Source organism: Drosophila ficusphila, unplaced genomic scaffold, assembly GCF_018152265.1.
Source record: "Drosophila ficusphila isolate 14025-0441.05 unplaced genomic scaffold, ASM1815226v1 contig_636, whole genome shotgun sequence".
In the NCBI taxonomy this organism is placed as follows: domain Eukaryota; kingdom Metazoa; phylum Arthropoda; class Insecta; order Diptera; family Drosophilidae; genus Drosophila; species Drosophila ficusphila.
Window position 1 is genome coordinate 1,577,081 of NW_025064569.1, and position 22,207 is coordinate 1,599,287.

The 22,207-nt window shown below is 41.0% G+C and overlaps 5 protein-coding genes across 6 annotated transcripts; 1 reads left to right on the forward strand and 4 right to left on the reverse strand.

Annotated features, from left to right (window-relative positions):
* Positions 1–1,353: 1,353 nt before the first annotated feature.
* On the reverse strand, positions 1,354–3,330 carry LOC108093445 (tectonic). Its single transcript, XM_017193511.2, has one exon. The coding sequence runs from the start codon at positions 3,328–3,330 to the stop codon at positions 1,369–1,371; it is 1,962 nt and encodes a 653-aa protein (XP_017049000.1). The 3' UTR covers positions 1,354–1,368.
* Positions 3,323–5,224, reverse strand: LOC108093446 (B9 domain-containing protein 2). The gene is made up of 3 exons (XM_017193512.2): positions 4,940–5,224; positions 4,532–4,883; positions 3,323–3,426 (listed from the first exon to the last, which is right to left on the reverse strand). The coding sequence occupies exons 1-3, from the start codon at positions 5,025–5,027 to the stop codon at positions 3,333–3,335; spliced, it is 534 nt and encodes a 177-aa protein (XP_017049001.1). The 5' UTR covers positions 5,028–5,224; the 3' UTR covers positions 3,323–3,332.
* Positions 5,225–6,204: 980 nt separating this feature from the next.
* On the forward strand, positions 6,205–8,025 carry LOC108093388 (testis-specific serine/threonine-protein kinase 3). 2 transcript variants are annotated; one of them, XM_017193407.2, is made up of 5 exons: positions 6,205–6,373; positions 6,444–6,849; positions 7,125–7,435; positions 7,486–7,782; positions 7,870–8,025. In XM_017193407.2, the coding sequence occupies exons 1-4, from the start codon at positions 6,334–6,336 to the stop codon at positions 7,740–7,742; spliced, it is 1,014 nt and encodes a 337-aa protein (XP_017048896.1). In that variant the 5' UTR covers positions 6,205–6,333; the 3' UTR covers positions 7,743–7,782; positions 7,870–8,025. The 2 variants fall into 2 exon arrangements, with proteins under 2 accessions (XP_017048896.1, XP_017048895.1); XM_017193406.2 differs by lacking the exon at positions 7,870–8,025 and having other exon boundaries at positions 7,486–7,860.
* Positions 8,026–14,959: 6,934 nt separating this feature from the next.
* Positions 14,960–18,916, reverse strand: LOC122320569. The gene has a single exon (XM_043208760.1). The coding sequence runs from the start codon at positions 18,914–18,916 to the stop codon at positions 14,960–14,962; it is 3,957 nt and encodes a 1,318-aa protein (XP_043064695.1).
* Positions 18,917–19,253: 337 nt separating this feature from the next.
* Positions 19,254–20,156, reverse strand: LOC122320570. The gene has a single exon (XM_043208761.1). The coding sequence runs from the start codon at positions 20,154–20,156 to the stop codon at positions 19,254–19,256; it is 903 nt and encodes a 300-aa protein (XP_043064696.1).
* Between the last annotated feature and the right edge of the window lie 2,051 nt (positions 20,157–22,207).

Here is a 22,207-nt window from a genome sequence, read left to right on the forward strand (position 1 = left end):
TCTAAGTTTTAAAGTTATCTTGATGAAACGTTATTAAAAATGGTGTAGTTATGTATATTGTATACAAGCCGGAAGGCTCCGACTCGGCAGACTACATATGTATGTATGTATGTATATCGTATAGCTCAGATAAAAAATAAAAAATAATAAATAAACGGGGACAAAAATTATAACGGAGTTATTTTATTTGGTTATGGAGTTTTCTAAAGCCTCTTGAATTTTCAATAAAATTTAATGAAAATGCGACGACTATATCGTAAATCTGCCATAGGAACAATTGGAGCATATACAGTGGCTCCAAGCTTATTTCGTGCAAGAATAAAAAAAGTTTTAAAACGATACTGCTACTAAACTAGCAAAGATATCAAAAAAATGTAAACGCAGTAATTTTAGGAATCTCGTATATTATTAAAATAATAACAAAAGTTTTTCCTAATTTAAAAAACAAAACAATTTTTCATACAAAAACTAAAAAATAGGTCGATTCTGACGCACAAGCTTATTTCGTGCAAGCACTTTAATGTTATATAACTTAATTAATTCGTAAATTTATAACTTTTTTTAACTGACTTCTGTTTAAAGGGCTTTAAAATTTATTTCACATAGATTTGAACATTTTTCTAGGTGTCTTTACGCGAATTTCACCCCACTTCTCCATTAAAGCAATCTTAAGATACTTTTCGAAGGAAAATTCACTTTTCTGAATCGCCAAGTCCAAAAAATCCCGTTGAGGCAGTTTTAGTCAAAAAAGTGTGGCAGATAAGGTCCGAGTTGCACTAAACCAAATATTCAACGACTCCGAGGAGCGCTGTTTTGTCCGAAAAACTAAGGAACCCCTCAAGCTATCGGCTTCAAAATTTGTGTGGAGATTGAGAACGAAATGGTCAACAAATATTACCCAAATACAGTTTGGAAAATATTGCACCACCATGCTTTCAATGCACAAAATAAGCTTAGAGCCACTGTATGTACAGGAGATTATTTAAAAAAAAATCGTGCAAGGATCGATTTGATGTCGGTAATGTTGGCGATAATTTTGCTCGACATTCAATAATTACTTCAATGGATTAAAGAAGGTCCACTGATACAAAAATAAATAAAACTAAAACGACGCTAGTTCTTTATAGCCTCAAAATATACATTTTAAAGTAACCAACAATCAGAAATAGCTGAACTATAACCAACTCCTTTTTTGCTCAGGTTGCCTGCCTGGTGACGGTCGAATCAAACGCACATTTTTTAGATGAGCCAGTTAAGGACGCGGCCACTTAGCAGCTTAAAACTAAGTAAGGTTAAATGACCACGACACGACCGCATGTAAGGGGAAAATTTAAAAGGACTTTGTCAAAACTATTCTGTATATGTGTTTTATTTATCAAATCTTATCATCGAAGATGATGCACAAAGAATTGCGAGTAGCACTCCATGTCGAGCGTGCACCATTCCGGCTGTCCCACTTAGAGCCTTACTTTGCATTTGGTAGAACATGGCGGAGACACTTAGGGGAAGTGCCACCTCCGGCTCGCTAATGTCGAACTCCAGGTCATGCCGCTGTCCCAGGACCAGCCGGGTGTTCTGCAGGACCCACTGATGAGGCGCTCTCCCCTCCAGTAAGGTCACATCTGCCACGTGAAACTCGTAGCCAACGTTAAGGAAGATATTGCGACAGGTCAGACTTCGGCTTACAGTGTTGTAAGACGCCTGAACGGGCGGTGGCTTGCCATGGGCGTTCTCTGGGTAGCGCAACTGCATGGGCAGCCACTTGTCCGGCTGCGGTCTGCCCAGCTGCGAAACCAGAACCTTTTCGAGGTCATCCAGGTGACTACAATCGGAGGGCAACAGCTGGCTCCATATTCGGGCTTGCAGGCCCTGACAGTATTCGGTGTGGTTGGCATCTTCCTGGAGAACGGGCGCTGCTTGCTTCAACTGACATCGGGTAAGGACGTCGACTCCGAAGCGCAGGACTTGCCTGGGGTCCCGAGTGCGCTCGCAGATCCTTTCTTGAAATGAACGGGAGGGCAGTGGAAGCCAGTAAAACCCTTCCTGATTTCGCCTTGAACGGAAATAGCTTAACTGCTGTGCGTCCTCGCTGCTGTTCTGGGGCAGAATTCTGGAGAGTATAACGGGGGAGCCAGGCAAGTAACCGAGTGGGCCCGAAGTTGGCTTGGCCAGCGAATCGTTTGGCGCCATGAATCGGACCTCGAGATACAACCAAAATGGCTCGTCATCCCCTGCCGGACTTACCTCCTCTAAATAAATCTTCGCCTCCAGAATATTTGTGAAATTGTGGATCACGAGAAGTTCTACTTTATCCACTATAATGTCTAGTTGGGTTTCGTTTCCCCGCTCCAGGCAGTGTAAGGACTTATCGTCCTTTCTCTGACAAACTTGAATGATTAGTCCCTCTACATCCTGTTCTTCTAGATCGAGGGGCTTGGGCAGCAATTGATTCGTGGAGGTAAGATTGAGCAAAGCCCAAAGACTCTCTTGCAGCTGGGTGGAGTCCTTCATCCGACAGTGGCTCCTGCTCGGCTGCAGATGTCGAATCGGCTGCTTCAGCTGACAGTGGGAGCTCCCGTAGGCGGCGGGCAGCTCGAAAGTAGTAGACGCTCTTGTCTCTGGCTGCCACAGTTGCAGGGGCTGTCCGATCTTATAGTAATTTTGGGATTGAGGCGGTTCCGTGTCATGAGCTCCCAAGTAATTCGTCCATTTTGAACGCTGCAAAGTATCGTAATTAGTGTTCTGCGGATGTGTCTTCGTGGGCTTGGTGTTGCTGCGAAAGACGCACAACCACCCGTCGTTGTTCTGACAGGTTGGCAAGCCATGGGTGTACTGGAAGTCCTCCAGTCGGGATTGCAACTGCGGAAAAGACGTGCTGGACACGCAGTCAAACACCTGACGAGTTTCGGCGGGGCAGTCGCTATCACAGCAGCAGTTCAGGTCGCATATGTTCGATTGCACATCGCAGGGGCAGTAGTACAATCTATTATCCTTGGGTATAGGTAAGGAAGCTGGCACTGCAGTGACGTTCAAGGGCTGGGCTACCACTGGGGGGCCCAGCGTGGTTGGTGATGCTAATGTGGCCCTGGGCTTCTGTTGTACTCGTGGTGGAAACGTGTTTCCAACAGTACTGGCCAACTCTGGAAACGGGCCGATGGAGCTACTCGCTTCACTGCTTACAGAAGAAATAGTCGTGGCTGTGGATTCCGTGGTGGTGGATGTCGGGATCGTAGTCTCTGAGGTATTGTAGTTGTGCGAAATTCCAATTTTAATGGAATGCGTTTGGAATGTGGCCATGCACAGCATGGTTAGAAGTAAACACCAGTTCATGGCTACTTAAACTCCACGCCGTATTCTTCAAACTTTCGAAATACCAAGTTAAGTTCAACAATGACTTTTCCAGAACTCACGGTTTGCAGCTTGTATCTTGGGGAAGATATTGAAAAATACGATCAGTATCTACAGAGACGCTGGGTTATCTTCGAAGATTTGAACAATTAACAAAAAAAATTTGATACTAAATCCTGTTGGCGACATAAAGGCCTCAAGTTTCAGCGATATAATAAATTTAAAAAATTAAATACATATGTAATTTTAAAAAATTTAATAAACTATATATTGTAACACTTAAGTTATTAAGTATACTGTTCACTTTATTTACAACTGAAACCTTTACGCCCTAGGAAGCTAGCTTCGGCAAACCGAAGCTGATATACCTTTCCAGTCATCAATATGTAGAATCAAACACATAAAGGCTAAACAACATCGAAGCTCTGACGATTTTTCTATTAATTTTACATGTTTTCGACTAATGGCAGCTATTTATTTAGTTATTTTGAAAGTCGGTGAACATCAGAACTCAAATTATATAACCGATCCTTTCCAAATTTTTCACACAAAGGCTCCACATAAATACACAGGAAATCAGAAAGAATTTTTTTAATTTTATTTTTTACTATTTAAAAAAAAATAAATTAACAGCGATTTTTTGAGCTAAAATCGCACTTTTCACTTCCAAGTGCTATAATAATATAGCTGCCATAGGATAGATCGAAAAATATATATATAAATAATGGAAAAAAAAATTATAACGTCGTTGTTCTTAATCCCACGAGCATGATTTTCAAATTTTTCAGAGATTTTCAGATTTTTTTAATAACCCTTGAATTGAGAAAAATTTCATTAAAATCTGAAAACGTTGTTATATAGCTGCCAAGGGAAAGATTGAAAAATCTATATAGAAATTATGGAAACTAACTATAACATCGTCGTTTTTCATCAGAATGGTTTTGGAATATAGAGTTTTCTATCAACTCTTGAAATATGAATTAAACAATAGTCGAAAATTAGGAAAATTTATAGAAAAAACGTCATAGCTTCGATGATGTTTAGCCTTTATGCATTTTTATCGACATATTTGATGACTGCAAGGGTATATAAGCTTCGGCTTGCCGAATCTAGCTTCCTTCTTGTTATAATTATTTTGTTACATGAACATGAATTTTCAAAACATACAGTGCCCCTGTCTTACCGCTCAACTCCTGAGTACAGCAGATCAATCTTGCTTAGGGCTGCTCCTCCTCCCCCAAACCGCTCCCGAAGCGACTGCCACAGACCGTTTGGGGCGACCTTCCAGGTGCTGATCTCCAGGCGGTGGGATCCGGGACTGGAGGGGACGTGCACGAAGCCGTAGCCGACGGGCCAGGACTGCTGAAGAACGTTCACGGCGTACACCTCCACCAGCAGACGGGGCCAGCCTTGGACGGAGGCGGTGCTCAAGTGGATGTCCAGGGGCTGGGCAAAGTCCGAGCAGTCCTGCAGTCGGTGCGCCGTCACGTGGCTCTGGCCCTGCACCTCGCCCTGAACTAGGCGCCAAGCGTTTCCTTCGAAGAGCGGTGGAGTTATGACTGGATAAGTCCGTAAGTAAGGTAAAACTTACCGCTTTGCAGGCTCCACTTGCAGTAAAGGTGCGGCTCGGCAAAGTCAACTGCTTTTAATATCTGTCCAATTATGTGCACCTCCGCCATCAATGCCTATAGTCGCTTTTAAATCTCGGCCTTTTTATTTAAGCCTTATATTCCTGGTTATTTTAGATTCTGAAAACCAGCCTGCAATTTTCGGCTTGTTGTTTTGGCACTTTGGCCGTTGTCAAAGTAACTGAATTTCAGAGCGGGTGCTGCCAACTCAAGCGAAACAACAAAAGGAACTGGTTTGGATCGGTGAGGGTTGGTAGTAGTAGTTCACGTAGTGACGAAATTAATTTTAATAAAAACTGCCACATTATAAATGTAAAGTATTTTTTTTTTCAAGTTAATCTGCATGAATGTCTTTCAACTTTAATGTTATTACGATCAATCGCCGTTAAAAAGATCGACATTTAAAAAATCATGTTTGTATGATAAATCGCAACAACGTTATCATTTTTATACAGTTGCAGAGGGTATTATAATTTAAATCAAAAATGAAGTCGATATGATCAAAACCAACGGTGTTTTTTTTTATCTTTTGTGTGGAAGCTATCCGATATAGTCGCCCGATCCGGCCCGTTCCGATTTATATGCTGCGTGTAATAACTTCACAACTTTTAGTAAAGTTTCAGCAAGACTAAAGTTGCCTGAATGAGAGACTAGTTTATAGAAACAGGCAGACAGACAGACGTATTTCTATTCATATCGTGATGCTGATCAAAATATATATACTTTCATGAGATGTCTGCTTCACTGGGTTGCAAACTTCTGACTAAAATTATAATACCTTCTGCAAGGGTATAAAAAGTATAGCATCGTTGTTTTTTATCTTACAAGAATGGTTTTTAGTATGTTGATATTTCTAACGGCTCTTTGAGATCGAAAATCTCAAATTGAAAATCGCATTAAGCTGCCAAAGATTTCTTGAAAGTATAGACAGTTAGTAGAAATATAGACATAAGGTTAATGATGTTAGGGATTCATGCATTTAGCTTGACTTAAGCACTCTGTTTCGATAATATATATTATACAGTTATTTATATAAAGATCAAATTACAATGTCGTAGAGTTGCCATAGAAATAAAAAAATTAATGAAAAATTCGGAAATCTAGAGATTAACTCTATGGTACAGTTAGAAACTAGTACTAGTTAGAAACTTAAGTTATAAGCTTTCCTTTGTTGTTTTACCTTTTGGCATGCTGGATTTAAGAATAATTGAATAGATTTTGGGATACATACACATTTTCGTTGTATGTCATAATATATAAGATATCAGCTTTTTCAAAATTTCTCGTACAAATTTACCGCAGTATTTTAACAGCACACTGAAGACCTTGGTAACTCGCACTTGAGCCCACGTTTTTAATGGCGACCGCGCCAAGAAAAAGACCCGACCAGGGCGGAGGTAACCTTAGCTTCACTGCAGCAGAACATCTGAACCAAGGACACCTGAAACCCCATCCGCTTTCCCTTAGTTTATGGTGGCAGCTCGTCGCAGGACCTCGTTACCGACCAGAACTCGGGTCGTCGCCAGGAGCAAAAGGTCTACACCTTCAGCGACCGGCCGCCGCAGCCACAGCCGAAGCCACCGGGACAGCCAGGACTACCGGCGAAGCCTGATGACAAGAGCAAGCCGCAAAAGACCATTCTCGAGGAGCACGGCATTATTTTGGGCAAAGTGATTGGCACTGGCAACTATGCTAAGGTCAAGATCGGATTCTCGGAGGAGTATGGTAAGCGGGTTGCCGTCAAAATCATCTCCAAGGTGAAGGCTCCCTCCGAGTACACGCAGAAGTTCCTGCCTCGGGAGATCGAGGCGGTGAAGGGCCTACACCACGAAAACTTGATTACCTTCTATCAGAGCATCGAGACTAGTCATAGGTAAGATTTCCATAATATTTATCAACCAGTCGTTATGCCGTTTTTGTACCAACGAGAAATAGTTTTCCCTAAGATAAAAGTATGTTATTAAAATCATATTCAGTCAGAAACGATTTTTCTAGGTCGATCTTTACCTATAATTTTTGTTTTGGGAGAAGCGCATTAAAAAGTGACTTAAGAAGGGACTTTATGTGTTTTGACTAAATATATAATTTTTTCTTTCTGGCCCAACTGAAACCGGGTCAAACCGTCCCTGTTAACAAACCATTGCGTAGGGTTTACCTGATAATGCAGCTGGCTGAGAATGGGACTCTTTTAGACTACGTGCGTGAGCGAAAGTTTCTGGATGAGCCGCAGTCGAGGACGCTGTTCAAACAGCTTGTGAGTGCGGTGGAGTACATCCACAGCAAGGGAGTGGTTCACCGGGACATCAAGTGCGAGAACCTACTGCTGGATGAGAACTGGAACCTAAAGCTCATCGACTTCGGGTTCGCGCGCAAGGATACGCGGACCCCCGACAACCAAGTGATTCTATCAAAAACCTTTTGCGGCAGCTACGCCTACGCCAGTCCTGAGATCCTGAAGGGTAAGTCCCTGACCGCAGCCTCTCGTGCACTCACGTTGTATTCAACGCAGGCGTCGCCTACGATCCTTTCATGTCGGACATCTGGGCCTGCGGAGTCGTCTGCTACGCGATGGTCTTCGGTCGGCTTCCCTACGACGGTTCCAATGTGCACATTCTCCTGAAGCGCATCAACCAATCCCTGGTTTTCCCCAAATCCCCTTCTGCATCCAGCGAGTGCAAGCACATGATTATGCACATTTTGGCGCCCGTGAAGATCCGCTACAACATTCCTCAGGTCAAGGAGGACCCTTGGTATTCGCTTAAGTAAATGTGTATACATGGCACCTGAGGAGCGGTAACCATAAAAGGTACACATATCAAGAAGTTTAACAATAGAGAACAATTTGGATTTTTGTATTTAAAGTAAATAAACTGATTTCAACCTACATATGTAGCTCGAGAAGACCACAGGATCGCTGGGGCCTTGGATAAGCTCTGGAATACCAGTTAATATCAAATTTGCCTTACGAAAGAGAAAAACACAATTTTTGATCTATGAATTTTCTGTTATTGTAGCAATAGTTATATGATATAGTCATTAATTTGAGAATCTTTAAAAACAACTTTATGAAGAAAACTTTGTTTCCCTGCAAAAAAAAAAAGACGATCTTTTCAATAGCAGCTATATGATATGCTTCGTCGATCTATTAAGCTATCTGCAAAAGCAAAAAGTCTTTTACAATAATTCTATGGTTTTTTCTTATTTTAAAGGAGCAAGTTAAGGTTGAAGATGAGCTTAATTTCTTGTTTTTAAATATTTTTCCAGTTTATGGTACCTTTTGGGGCATGCATGTTAATGTCCAGCAATTTCGCTGATTTCACAATAACCTTGCACATTCTGTCCAAAGCACTGGTGGCAGTTCAACTCGGGGCCTGCTCCTCGCAATTCTGCACTGCAATGTCAAAATTGTTTGTGGCAGTTGCCACCGCAGTTGCGTTGCCTGCCAGCGGATATGCCGTTCCAATGGACACACAGATGGAGAGGACGGAGGCACCTCCTCCACCCATTTCCCACTCTCGAGTTGCCGGTTGTGTCACTCGCAAAACTGACAAAACAGCTAAAATGACAACTGAAATATGCGACGCTGGGCGAAATTTTTGGGAGTCGCAAGAAGCAAGCTCCAGGCGGGATATGCGCTGCTCCGAGAGCCGAAAGCCAACTTTAAGCTGAGAGCCTGGCGTTGTGGTTTGTGTCACATCAGGTCATCACAGGGATGCAATCGCCATTAGAGGTGTGCGCCCTCGGAGTTCTGTGGTACCGAAATGGCGCATCAGAAGTCACCGAGGCCAAATTCCTTTGAAAGATTCATGACCTATGCAACCCAGCCTGATTTCTTTAAATTACCATTATTTTTTTATAAGTAAAAGTTGAAAACTAAACAATCATTTCACAAAAGATAATATATTCTTATACCCTTGCAGAGTGTATTATAATTTCAGTCAGAAGTTTGCAACGCAGCGAAGGAGAGACCTCAGACCCCATAAAAATATAAATATAAACTTTGAATTACAAAACGGACACAGAAAACTGCGCGCATATATATAGACATTTGTTAGGGAAGTAGGTTTAGTTTATAACTCCACGTCACTTGGCGCAGACGTGTCAAAAAGTATGTAAATATTTAAATTGTAACAAAAAAGTGTATTTTTGATGTTGATTGTTTTTTGTCTTCGATTAGTTGCCCTGAAGACGGTTGCCGAGGAGCAACCGAAATATATTGGTCAACAAACATAAATTGTGTTTAAAATATCACCCAGACCTTGAGCCGGCAAAACACCAAATACTTATGGCCAATATTATAATACCCATGGCTCTGCAAGGGTATAACAACTGTGTTGTAATTTTACTTTCGTAATTTCTATATATGTAGATTTTTCGATTTTTCTATAGCTAGATGATATTACATAGGTGTCTGATGTCTTTTATGACATTTTTTATACCCCTTGCAGAGCAAAAGGATATTATAATTTCAGTCAGAAGTTTGCAACGCAGTGAAGGAGACACCTTAGACCCCATAAAGTATATATATTCTTGATCAGCATCACCATCTGAGTCGAACTATGTATGTACGTCTGTCCGTCTGTCCGTCGGTCCGTCGGTCCGTCGGTCCGTCTGTCCGTCTGTCTGTTTCTATGTAAACTAGTCTCTCAGTTTTAAAGCTATCTTGCTGAAACTTTCCCAAAAGTTGTGTAGCTATTCCACGCAGTATATATGTAAGTCGGATCGGGCCGGATCGGCCGACTATGTCGGATAGCTCCAATACAAGAGAATGAAATAAAAAAATCTTACGCCGTTGTTTTTTATCAGATCGACTTGATTTCTTCCATATGGCGTTTTCTAACTGTTATTGAATTTCGGATTAAATTTGATCAAAATCGGACAACTCTATCATATAGCTGCCATAGAAGAGATCGAAAAATATATATAGAATTAATGGAAATAAATTGATAACATCTTTTTTTTTTATCCCACCAGCATGATTTTCTAAATATCAAGTTTTTTAACGACCCTAATATTGAGAAAAAAGTTTCATAAAAATCGGACAGCTATATCTTATAGCTACCATAGAAAAGATCGAAAAATCTATATAGAAATAACGGACCCCTCCCGAAATCTTTGAATTCAAAAATTTTTTCTATTTAAGATTTTTCATTAAAAAGTCTTTAGTAGAAGAAACCTGACCTAACAGGAATAATAAAAGATCAAACGTCACGTACTGATTAAAGATTGATGTGTGATTTGCCTTTTTCTGATTTTATTCGAATAAGTCCACATTTTTTTATTGATTTTTGTCATTGAGCCCCCCCGAAACAAATTTCTGGATACGGGCCTGATGAGAGCTATCCGATAATATCACCCGGTCCCGTTCCGACTTACATATATACCTACTGCGTGAAATAACTACACAACTGTTGTTAAGTTTCAGATCAGAATATATATATATCTATACTAATCTAGAGTATACTAATATTATAAAGAGTTAAAATTTGTTTGTTTGTTTGTTTATAACGAATAGGCTCCGGAACTACTGGTCCGATTTAAAATTCTTTCACCGATAGAAAGCTACATTATCGGGGAGTAACATAGGCTATAATTTATTTTGAAAAAAATTAGGGATCCGTAAGAAAATTGCAATATTGTCGCATATAAAGTGAGTTGCTACCTCATCACACTGACAAACACGCTCCCATAGCATTTTAACTCAATTTTTGTGGATTTCTTTTATCATTTCCAAGTGAATTAAGTTTTTTTTTCACATATTATGCAAACCTTAGTGTTCTCTGCTCAATTAATTTCATGTGACAAACCGATATTTTGTTCACTGTGAAATTGTGAAAAAAGAATTTTTTTTTAATTTTAACAGCAGGTATTTGTCTTTAAGGTGGTAAGCTGAACTGTGTAAATTATGTGGATCGTGCATTTGAGGATAAATTCACCACTCTGTCCATAGTCCAAAATGCTTAGAGGAAGACGAGCAAACATTGGCCGCCGCACAAGACATCCAAGCCAGCAACAAGTGTATTCACAGAACTTAAGCGAAGAAAGACAAAATATAATAGGAGAATGAGCACATGAAGATCATTCGCATCATACAATTGATTGGCATTCCAATATGATCCCACTGACGACTATATACCGATATTGCAGTGCATTAAAGTTCAAAAGAGAAACGGCCGGATTGTCAAACTGAAAAAATGTTAAATCACCATCTTTCTATACTTCCATATATTTGAAAAATTTTGCAAAATAATAGTCAATGTTGTTAAATTGTGTTGACCAGCGAAGCGGTCACAGGACTCTAGTATAGAATATATAATAATAAAGATATCTTCTTCACTGAGTTGCAAACTTATTTCTGATATTATAATACCATCTGCAATGGCACTAATTAAAGTCACATAGATCCCCAAAATTTGTTTGAAATATTTATCGAGAAGGATTGTTCTTTGGGAAAATATGGTATGATCCCAAAAGCGATAGAGGCCAGAATCAAAAATATTATTTGAAATAAGAAGAACTTGAAAGTTCGGGACTTTTTAAAAATACTTCACAACAGTTTTTTGAAATTTTTTCAAAATCTTGAAAAAAAACCTTTAAGTGCTGGTAAATATATTGCTTTATTTCATTTATATTTTTCCCCCATCCTCCGAGTCTTCATTTGTTTTTTTGAAATGTAAAATTGCGTTTTTTTCACTGCGCTTATTTGCAATTGCATCATCGATTTAATTGCAAATTAATTGCTCCATCATTGGCATGCGCATGGCGGTCATTCGGAACAGACACTCCACTGGCGTGACCTCAATATGCCCCACCACAAACGCACCCGTCCATCAGAAGGCAATTCCCCACCACTCTCCGTATGACCTCCCTCCCACTCGATGGAATCCTGGGGCAAGTCATCAAGCAAATCGCGGCCAGCTGCCGTTTATTTTTACATTTCCCGCTCAGTGCTGCATTACTTTGTAATTAATGCGGCAAATGGTTTGTTTGCATATTGATTACAGCTGCAAAAAGCCAAGCGCAGGTCAGTCCTTTAAAAGCATTTAAGTTTCAGCTTCTTTCCCAGCTTCGTTAGTGAAGGTAATGCAGACCGAAGGCGAATATGTCGTAAGCCATCCTATAACATTAAAAGTACATCCAAAACCAATATCTAAGTTATGGATTTACCTTAAGTCAGTTCGTTTTTTCTGTACAAAAAGCTAAATTCATATTAAGATCACATTCAGTGTTAATTTTATTTAATTGAAAAGCATTTAAACAATGAGTTTGTACTGTGCATTAGGATGAGGTCTTAAAAGGCGCATAGTAATTACGCATTTTTTGTAAGTGTAGGAGCCGCTTGTATTTTTGGATGGCGCTCAAGTCTACCGAAAGCATTGTTAAAACACACACAATTGTACTCACAAAGTTCATTCCACTATATTACATTATACAGTGTCAACCGTAAGATTTTTGCACAAATGTCTCCATGTCCTGTCTGTGTCCTTTTGTCGCACGACCCAGTGCCTTTGTCGCCTGCTCAGTGAGTATGGTTACTCGACCCAAGACAATTGACGCTAGAAATTTCATTACACAATTTTTCCCACTACTCAGGCCAAGCAATTTCTTGTAACTTCATTTGAGTAGCAAGCCGAGTAAAAGGGCGACTGTCTGCGAAGTCAATCAGCCTGAACAAAATGCTCGAAAATGTTGTGGGGACCTGCACTCTATTATTTGCCCCGATCTTATTCTTGCTAAGGTTAAAAAAATTTGATAGTCGAAAAGTGGTTTAACTATTAGGGCTAACAAGAGTGTCTGACAAAAAAGAAAGAAATCAGTAACAGGAATTCTTGCTAAGAAATTTAAAACTCAACGAAGCCACTTCCTACAAGCACCATGTGCTCTCAGTTTAACCCTTATGTTAGTAACCGGGTACCCGGGTACCCCCCGCGGTATATCTGTGTGAAAAGCTTAAAGCAAGTTCAATATTTCATTTTAAGCTCTCAAATCGTCGTTTTTTAACTTAAAAGAAAGCTAGTTGCGAGTTCATTTAATTTATATTATTTTTTTTTATTATTTTTTTTTATGCTTAAACTTCAGCCATCGCCTCATTAGCAACCGGGTACCCGGGTACCCACAGTGGAAAGCATAGGAAATAAAGTGAATAAAATTTTTATAAATGCATGCAATATAATTAATTACATTGAACACACTGGACACGATTTACTGAATGTTCGTCTCATACAGGTTGGCGACAATTGGTACAAGACTTGCGTGTCTTTCGCCGTCTTCTTATTGGCAAAGCATTGCAGACATAGCAAGATCCTATAACCATTTTTCTTCCGGTTTTATCTTTTGGAATCTCTGGACCAGGATTTACCACGACTGTTTCTGTCAATGCATGGCCTAAAATACTTTGAATGGCAATCTTTGTTGAAAAGTGACGCATTATTTGTGGATTCGCGGTACGATTTTCAATCATCGGCAATTCTAATTCCTCACTTAGCTTACGCATAAATTGACGACGTTCTGTCGTTTTTTTTTTATCATTTTATTATTTTTATAATAAATTATATATGTCGCAAGTGAAGAAATGTCTAACATATTGAAAAACATTGCCATTGGCCATCTCGAGGATCGTCGTTGACTGGTGTATCTCCGCACCATTTGGTCCATTGTGTCGACTCCAGTTTTATATTTATTATAGAAATTTATTATTTCTGGTTTCTTTTTAGCGTCATCACTATTTTTTTTCCTTATATTGTCCCTTACTATTAATATTTTAAGAAAAAAATATTTTGGAAAAAATTTTTTTAATAAAATAAACAAAATTTTTGATATTCAGAATTATGGGTACCCGGGTACCCGGTTGCTAAAAGACGTCGGTAAAGTTGGTTACTAACATAAGGGTTAAAAGTTTTAAATACGTCTGGCCCCCTGTCTGTTTCTATGTAAACTAGTCTCTTAGTTTTAAATATATCTTAATGAAATGTAAGTCGAAACGGGCCGGATCGGGCGACTATATCGGATAGCTCCCATACAAGATATTGAAATAAAAAATTCTCACGTCGTTGTTTTTGATCAGATCGACTTGATTTATTCCAGATGGCGCTTTCTTACTACGATTGAATTTCTGATTAATTTTTACCAAAATCGGATAACTCCTTCATCTGGCTGCCATAGGAAAGATCGAAAAATATACATATATAAATATTGGAAAAAAAATTAAAACATCATTGTTTTTAATCCCACGAGCATGATTTTCAAAATATGGAATTTCTTAATAACCGCTGAATCGAGAAAGAAATTTTATTAAAATCCGACATCGATCGAAAGATCGAAAAATCTACATATATTGAAATAACCGAAATAAAATTGTAACATCGTTGTTTTTTATCAGAAAAGCATACTTTTTGGAATATAGAGTTTTCTAACCACTCTTGAACTACTAATTCAATTTCATCAAAATCGCACGACTATATCATATAGCTGTCATATGAACAATATGGAAAAACAAGAAAGGAAGCTAGCTTCGGCAACCCGAAGCTTATATAACCTTGCAGTCATCAAATATGTCGAACAAAATGCATAAAGGATAAGAAACATCGAAGCTTAGACGATTTTTCTATTCATTTTCCATATTTTCGACTATAGATCATATGGGAGCTTTATGATATAGTTGTTCGATTTTGATTAAATTTAAATCGTAATTCAAGAGTTGTGAGAAAACTTTATATTCCAAAAATCATGCTTATCTAATAAAAAACAACGATGTTATCATTATATTTCCTTTATTTCCATATAGATTTTTCGATCTTTCCTATGGTAGTGTTGGTGAATAGATCACGCTTTTATTTTATGTTGTCAGCTCGTGCACAAGAGGAAGAGAGCGAGATCAAAAACAGACCAGACCATCTCAAGAAAGAATATCTTACATGCTATAAAATATACCAAATTATTGTAATTAGTAGTGAGGTTCCTCAACATCCCGGCCCACCCTGAAACTAAGTTTCTGAATTAGGCAAGATGGCAATTTTAGAAATGGGTCTAACAAGTTCTCCTGATGAAGTTTGCAGCTTTACGGCCCGTACCAGCCCGTCCTTGCCTGGGTAGACTTCAATTATGCGCGCTAAAGTCCAAGCGGCGGGGGGTGTGTTTGAATCCTTAATGATCGCCATATCCCCAGTAGCAATGTTCTTCCTCTCCGTATTCCACTTAGGGCGCTGTTGAAGTGTAGTGAGGTACTCCTGATGCCATCTCTTCCAAAAGCCTTGTAGCATTGCCTGTACATTTTGCCAGTAATCCAGTCGGTTAACTGCTATGTGGCCAAGATCGCCCTCTGGAAGTGATGTATAAGGGCGTCCAATCAGCAGGTGTGCGGGTGATAAGTAGGAAACCTCGATGTCTGACGTAGCGGAGAGTGGGCGTGAATTGACGACGGATTCAATTTGAGCCAGAAGGGTGTGCATTTGCTCAAATGTGAGGATGGAGTTCCCGATGACACGACGCAGATGAAGCTTTACGGAGCGAACAGCTGATTCCCATTTTCCGCCCCAGTGGGGTGCGTGCGGTGGTATAAAACTCCATTTGATACCCTCGCTGGCCAACGCTTGGGTTACTTGAGTGTTATGCTGCTGTGATAGGATGAGCTTATACATTTCGTCTAACACCTTCTTTGCTCCCACAAAGTTGCGACCGTTGTCGCTGAAGATGTGGGTACACTTGCCGCGACGGGAGATGAAACGACGAAGTGCAGCAAGAAATGTATCCGTGGAGAGATCTGTAGCCAACTCTAAGTGAATTGCAGAGGTCACTAGGCAGACGAATAGACAAATGTATCCCTTTTCCTTTCGTGGATTCCGTCCCTTGTGCACCTTGAGTAGAAGCGGTCCGGCATAATCGCACCCAGTATTTTCAAATGGGTATGCTTGACGTACCCGAACAGCTGGCAAGTCCGCCATGTATTGATCAGTTGTTTTGTGGCGTTGGCGAAAACATTTGAGACAAGCATGTGTAAGCTTACGAATCATGTTGCGTGCGCCAACTATCCAATATTGTTGGCGAACGATGACGAAAAGTGCTGTCACACCTGGATGAAGATGTATCCTGTGCTCGTGTTCCAAAATAAGCAGAGAAATGCGATGATGTTTCGGCAGAATAATTGGATGCTTGACTTCCTCCGGTAGTAGCGAGTTTGAGAGGCGCCCACCTACGCGAAGCAGGCCATTCTTGCAAACCATGGGTGACAGTGTTCGAAGTGTTGACGAATTTGCCACAGCTTTTCCCCTTTGCAACAGGTGTAGATCTGATGAGAAGCTTCCTTGAGCCTGCCTTAGACAATAAATGCGGGCCTCGCTGATTTCCTCAAACGTGAGTGTGAGGCTTGACGGAATCCGTTTCTTCATTCCTCGATGCATAAACCGTAAAACATAAGCAGTGCAGCGAATCAGCTTGGTCCAGGAAGAAACTCGAAATGATAGACACTCAATCGGGGACGCTTCAGGTTCAGATTCAACACGGCTGGATAGTGAAGAGGATTTCAGCCCATCCGTTATGGGCGTGTCCAAAATTGTTGTGGGATTGTTGCCACTACGCAGCTTTGAAGCAAGCAGATCGTCGAGGTGTAGCCAATGTGGTCCCTTCCACCACAGCTCATAGCTCATGAGATTGGCTGCTAGCATTCCCCTCGATGCGCAATCGGCAGGGTTATCCTTTGAGCCAACGTTATGCCATGCGCTGCGTGGTATGACATCTAGGATCTCCGAAGTACGGTTGGCAATAAAGGTCTTCAGCTTCGATGGGGTGTGCGACAGCCACGAAAGGACAATCGTGGAATCGCACCAAGCATGCACAACTATATCCTTGTGATGCAAGCCTTCTTTAACAGCTCGGAGAAGGCGAGTGAGCAATAGCGCGCCACAGAGTTCCAGCCGAGGAAGACTTTGTTGCTTTAGTGGCGCAACGCGTGTTTTGGCTGCCATAAGTGACACCAAGCAGGTGCCGTCTGCGTTGCTTACACGGCTGTAAACAACAGCGGCGTATGCCTTTATGGATGCATCTGAAAATCCATGTAATTCGATTTTTCCCGGTTCGCTGTGTACATAACGTGGAATCCTTAGGTTGGTTATGTAGTTGATATCGTCGCGACAGGTTTGCCACCACTCAGCCAGTTTTGGTGGGAGTTTTGAATCCCAGTCCAGGTCAAGTAGCCAGAGTTCTTGGAAAAGGATCTTGAACTGTACTATCACAGGCGCCAGAATACCTAGAGGATCAAAAATTCGTGAGACATCTGACAATACTTGCCGTTTAGTAGCATCTGGCTCCGTAGAAAGCGAAGCTTTGTAGGACAGGACGTCGTCTTGGGGATTCCATAGCATTCCTAGAACTTTAACCGCACTGGTTAATTGGAGCTCGTCTTGCAGGGTGTGGCGGATGACGCTGCTGTTAGACACCCATTTGCCAAGCTCAAGCTTAGCCTTGGACATCAGCTGGATGAGTTCGTCGCGGCGGCTAAGTAATTCGTCTTCAGTTTCAGCGCCGGTGAGGACGTCGTCTACGTAAAAGTCCTCAAGCACAATTTTTGAGGCTGTGGGAAACTCATCCTGGTGGTCTCGCGCTAGTTGTTCCAGTACTCTGACAGCAAGAAACGGTGCACAGCTTGCTCCATAGGTGACTGTGCAGAGTTGAAAGTGTTGAAGAGGATCTTTCGGAGCCTCTCTCCATACGATCCGTTGAAAGTTGCGGTGCTTAGGGGCAACCCATATCTGGCGAAACATTTTAACTATGTCCGCCGAAAACACAAACTTGTGCATTCGAAAGCGAAGGCATACATGAAAAAGGTTGCGTTGTATGCTGGGTCCGATGTGTAAGGCGTCATTTAGAGCGTGCCCGTTTACGTCTTCATATGACCCGTCAAACACCACGCGCAGCTTCTTTCCTAGAACTGGATGGTGTGGCATATAAAACGTTTTTGCTGATGTGTTGCATTCTTCAGTGGGCAGCTTACGCATATGACCTAGGCTTAGATACTCGCTCATAAATTTTGAATATAGCTTGCGTAGCTCCATATCACGCTGCAGACGACGTTCCACAGCGTAGAAGCGTGAGACAGCGCCCTGTAGGCTGTCTCCGAACTCTTGGCATTCGTGTTTAAAAGGCAATTCAACGATGTATTTGCCGTCTGGGTCTCGGGAATGTGTGGTCAGAAAATGCTGCTCTACCTTTTCGTGCGCAGGGTCCCGTTGTGTATGCTCAGTGTTATCCTCGATCTCCCAAAAGCGTTGAAGAGAGGCGTTAATGTCAACAGTAGTCATGAGCGTGTTGGCGGTTAATGGTTGCGGCATTGCAACTGAAGTGATTATCCATCCAAAGATTGAGCTGATGGCAATAATATTTCCATCGGCGTCATATTTTCTATCACCTGACAAAACGGACCAAATTTGTTCATTTCCCAGTAAAATGTCTACGGGTGAAGATGTGTTAAACGAAGTATCGGCTAACTGGAGTCCATCGTAGATCCTTAAAGCTGTTTCGTCAATGTCGTCCCGTTGAAGTGATGATGTGATTTTGCCCAGCACATGAGCTGCGACAACAATTGTATGAAGTGACACCATTGACTTGATATGCAGCGTTGCCAATCCTCTAGTAGTTTCGGCCTTGACGGAAGATATTCCGGAAACTAGAATTCTTGAGGGTGAACGAGCGAGCCCAAGTGCGTTGACGCATCGTTCAGAAACGTAGGATAGCTCAGAGCCGCTATCCAAAAGCACACGACAAATTGTGTAAGTCCCTTTTGAGTTTTGGACATACACCAAAGCTGTGGGCAATGTGCTTCTTTTGAGTCCCGGTGACTGTGTTAATGAGGTGCTGTTTTGCGTCTGGGCGACCAAAGTTGAGCTACATCCAGAAGATTGAGGACTGGCCTGTGCAGTGTCCGCAGGAGCAACTGGCATGGAATCCATGTTTTCAGGATGTACAAGAGAATGATGACGGCCATTGCAGTGCTTGCACGAATGTTTCGATTGACATTGTGAAGATCGGTGGCCTGGGCGTAGGCAATTGAAGCGAAGCGACTTTCCTTTCACAAAGGAGCGCCGATGTTCGGTGTTCAGATTTTGAAATTGAGAGCATCTATACAGCTGATGGTCAGCAGAGCCACACTTACTACAATTGCCACGGTTCATTGCAATAAGTGCGCGCTTCGCTTTGGCAGGCTTGTCCGTGTGGCTGCCAGGATCGAGTTTGATTGCCGATGTAGCTTGGCTTAACTCAAAATCCTCGCAACGGTCATCAAGGAATCTAAACAAGTCTGCAACGGTTGGTGTCCTCTATCCACTTCCTTCTAGAGTCGGGATCAATTTTAGCCAGTACAAGATGAATCACCCAGCAATCACGGCTTGTCTCCCCAACTGCATCTAGCCCGCGAATGATTTCATTGGCGCCATCAGTAAGTTTGCGTAGATTAGACACCTCGCCGTTGGGGGCAGCAGCCAGTGCCATGAAAGTGTCCAGTAAGGAGTTCACGATATGTCTTGGGCGATCATAGCGATCATTGAGGCGTTCCCATGCTGAATCATAAGCTGATTCCGTAATGGACATGTGACTGAGAAGATTGGCCGCTTCACCAACTATGAAAGACTTAAGGTAGTGAAACTTCTGAATCTTTCCCAGGTGGGTCTTGTTGTGGACGGTGCTCTCGTAAATGTCCTTGAAGGCTGGCCATTCCTTGTAGTCTCCACCAAAGGGTTTGATGTGGATTTTCGGCAACGGGTTTTCATTTAAACAAACTGCAGCAGGCGGCGGCGTGGCCAAGGTAGATGCTCCGTTCTCAGCAAGTCGCTGCAAGAACTCACTTTGCTGTTGCAGCAGTGTGGCCATGTTGTGATCCGCTTGGGGTATGGCGCTTGGCTGAAGTTCGCTCTTTAACGACGCGAATAAGGTAAGCGCGCGCAGGTACTTCTCCTCATACGATTGGAAATCTTCGTTAGGATCCTCGAAACCTTCAACGTTATCGTACAGGTGCATTTCGTCAGTGATCTCCTCAAGGCTTCTGAAGGCTTGATTTAGCCGTGCCAGCATGGCATCGACTCCGGAGTAAGTGCTCTGTGGAGGTGGATTCTCAATGTAATTGACCAAGCGAGTTATGGTAGCCTTTAGCCGACCACGTGCTTGGGTAAGGCGTTTAAGCGTCTGTTGCTCCATGGTGTGTAGATATACTCAAAACAGTTTGTAGATGCGGAAGTATTCCGGCTCTCGAAGGACCAGACAATGTTGGTGAATAGATCACGCTTTTATTTTATGTTGTCAGCTCGTGCACAAGAGGAAGAGAGCGAGATCAAAAACAGACCAGACCATCTCAAGAAAGAATATCTTACATGCTATAAAATATACCAGATTATTGTAATTAGTAGTGAGGTTCCTTAACAGGTAGCTATAAGATATTGCTGTCCGATTTTTATGAAACTTTTTCTCAATATTAGGGTTGTTAAAAAACTTAATATTTAAAAAATCATGCTCGTGGGATAAAAAACAACGATGTTATCAATTTATTTCCATTAATTCTATATATATTTTTCGATCTTTCCTATGGAAGCTTTATGATAGAGTTGTCCGATTTTAATAAAATTTAAACCGAAATTCAATAGTTGTTAGAAAATGCCATATGGAAGAAATCAAGTCGATCGGATTAAAAACAACGGCGTAAGATTTTTTTTATTTCATTCTCTTGTATTGGAGCTATCCGATATAGTCGGCCGATCCGGCCCGATCCGACTTATATACTGCGTGCAATAACTACACAACTTTTGGGAAAGTTTCAGCAAGATAGCTTTAAAATTGAGAGACTAGTTTACATAGAAACAGACAGACGGACAGACGGACCGACGGACAGACGGACAGACGTACATACATTTTTCGATTCAGATGGTGATGCTGATCAAGAATATATATACTTTATGGGGTCTAAGGTGTCTCCTTCACTGCGTTGCAAACTTCTGACTGAAATTATAATACCCTTTTGCTCTGCAAGGGTATAAAAATAGAAAAATCGTCATAGCTTCGATCTTGTTTAGCCTTTATGTATTTTGTTCGACATATTTAATGACTGCAAGGATATATAAGCTTTGGCTTGCCGAAGCTAGGTTCCTTTCTTGTTCCTTTATGTAGATTTTTCGATCTTTCCTATGACACCTATATGATAATGTTGTCGGATTTTAATGAAATTGTTTTCTCGAATTAAGGGTTATTAAAAAACACCATATTTTGAAAATTATGCTCGTGGGATTTAAAACAACGATGTTATAAGTTTTTCTCCATTAATTATATCCTTGCAGAGCAAAGGGTATTATAATTTCAGTCAGAAGTTTGCAACGCAGTGAAGGAGACACCTCAGACCCCATAAAGTATATATATTCTTGATCAGCATCACCATCTGAATCGAAATCCGTCTGTACGTCTGTCCGTCTGTCCATCGGTTCGTCTGTCCGTCTGTCTGTTTCTATGTAAACTAGTCTCTCAGTTTTGAAGCTATCGTGCTGAAACTTTCCGAAAAGTTGTGTAGTTATTGCACGCAGTATATAAGTCGGAACGAGCCGGATCGGCCGACTATATCGGATAGCTCCCATACAAGAGGTCAAAAAAATAAAGGAACAAAAATTATTACGTCGTTGTTTTTCATCGAATTGACTTGATTTCTTCCAGATAGCGTTTTCTTATTACTATTGATTTTTGGATTAAATTTGATCAAAATCGGATAACTCTATCATATAGCTGCCATAGGAAAGATCAAAAAATATATATAGAAATAATGGCAAAATAATCATAACGTTGTTGTTTTTTATTCCACGAGCATGATTTTTACAACATCGACTTTATGAAATACCCTTAAACCGAGAAAAAAATTTCATAAAAATCGGACAACTATATCATATAGCTGCCTGTTCATATAGTCGAAAATATGGAATATGAATAGAAAAGTCATCATAGCTTCAATGTTGTTAGCCTTTATGTATTTTGTTCGACATGTTTGATGACTGCAAGGGTATATAAGCTTCGGCTTGCCGAAGCTAGCTTCCTTTCTTGTTTTTTATATACATTTTTTTATCTTTCCTATGGCAGCTATATGATAGAGTTATCCGATTTTGATATTATTTAATCCGAAATTCAATATTGGTTAGAAAACGCCATCTTGAAGAATTCAAGTCGATCTGATCAAAAACAACGGCGTGAGATTTTTTTGTTTCATTCTCTCGTAT

What these genes read in the sequence shown, in the direction of transcription:
- LOC108093445 (XM_017193511.2), bottom strand. Translation starts at nt 3,330, where the DNA reads ATGAACTGGTGTTTACTTCTAACCATGCTGTGCATGGCCACATTCCAA.
- LOC108093446 (XM_017193512.2), bottom strand. Translation starts at nt 5,027, where the DNA reads ATGGCGGAGGTGCACATAATTGGACAGATATTAAAAGCAGTTGACTTT. An exon ending in CAAGTGGAGCCTGCAAAGCG is followed by an intron (nt 4,884 to 4,939) that starts GTAAGTTTTACC and finishes CGCTCTTCGAAG; the next exon opens with GAAACGCTTGGCGCCTAGTT. An exon ending in CTGTACTCAGGAGTTGAGCG is followed by an intron (nt 3,427 to 4,531) that starts GTAAGACAGGGG and finishes ATCTTCCCCAAG; the next exon opens with ATACAAGCTGCAAACCGTGA.
- LOC108093388 (XM_017193407.2), top strand. Translation starts at nt 6,334, where the DNA reads ATGGCGACCGCGCCAAGAAAAAGACCCGACCAGGGCGGAG. An exon ending in AGCATCGAGACTAGTCATAG is followed by an intron (nt 6,850 to 7,124) that starts GTAAGATTTCCA and finishes ACCATTGCGTAG; the next exon opens with GGTTTACCTGATAATGCAGC. An exon ending in CAGTCCTGAGATCCTGAAGG is followed by an intron (nt 7,436 to 7,485) that starts GTAAGTCCCTGA and finishes TATTCAACGCAG; the next exon opens with GCGTCGCCTACGATCCTTTC.
- LOC122320569 (XM_043208760.1), bottom strand. Translation starts at nt 18,916, where the DNA reads ATGGATTCCATGCCAGTTGCTCCTGCGGACACTGCACAGGCCAGTCCT.
- LOC122320570 (XM_043208761.1), bottom strand. Translation starts at nt 20,156, where the DNA reads ATGGAGCAACAGACGCTTAAACGCCTTACCCAAGCACGTGGTCGGCTA.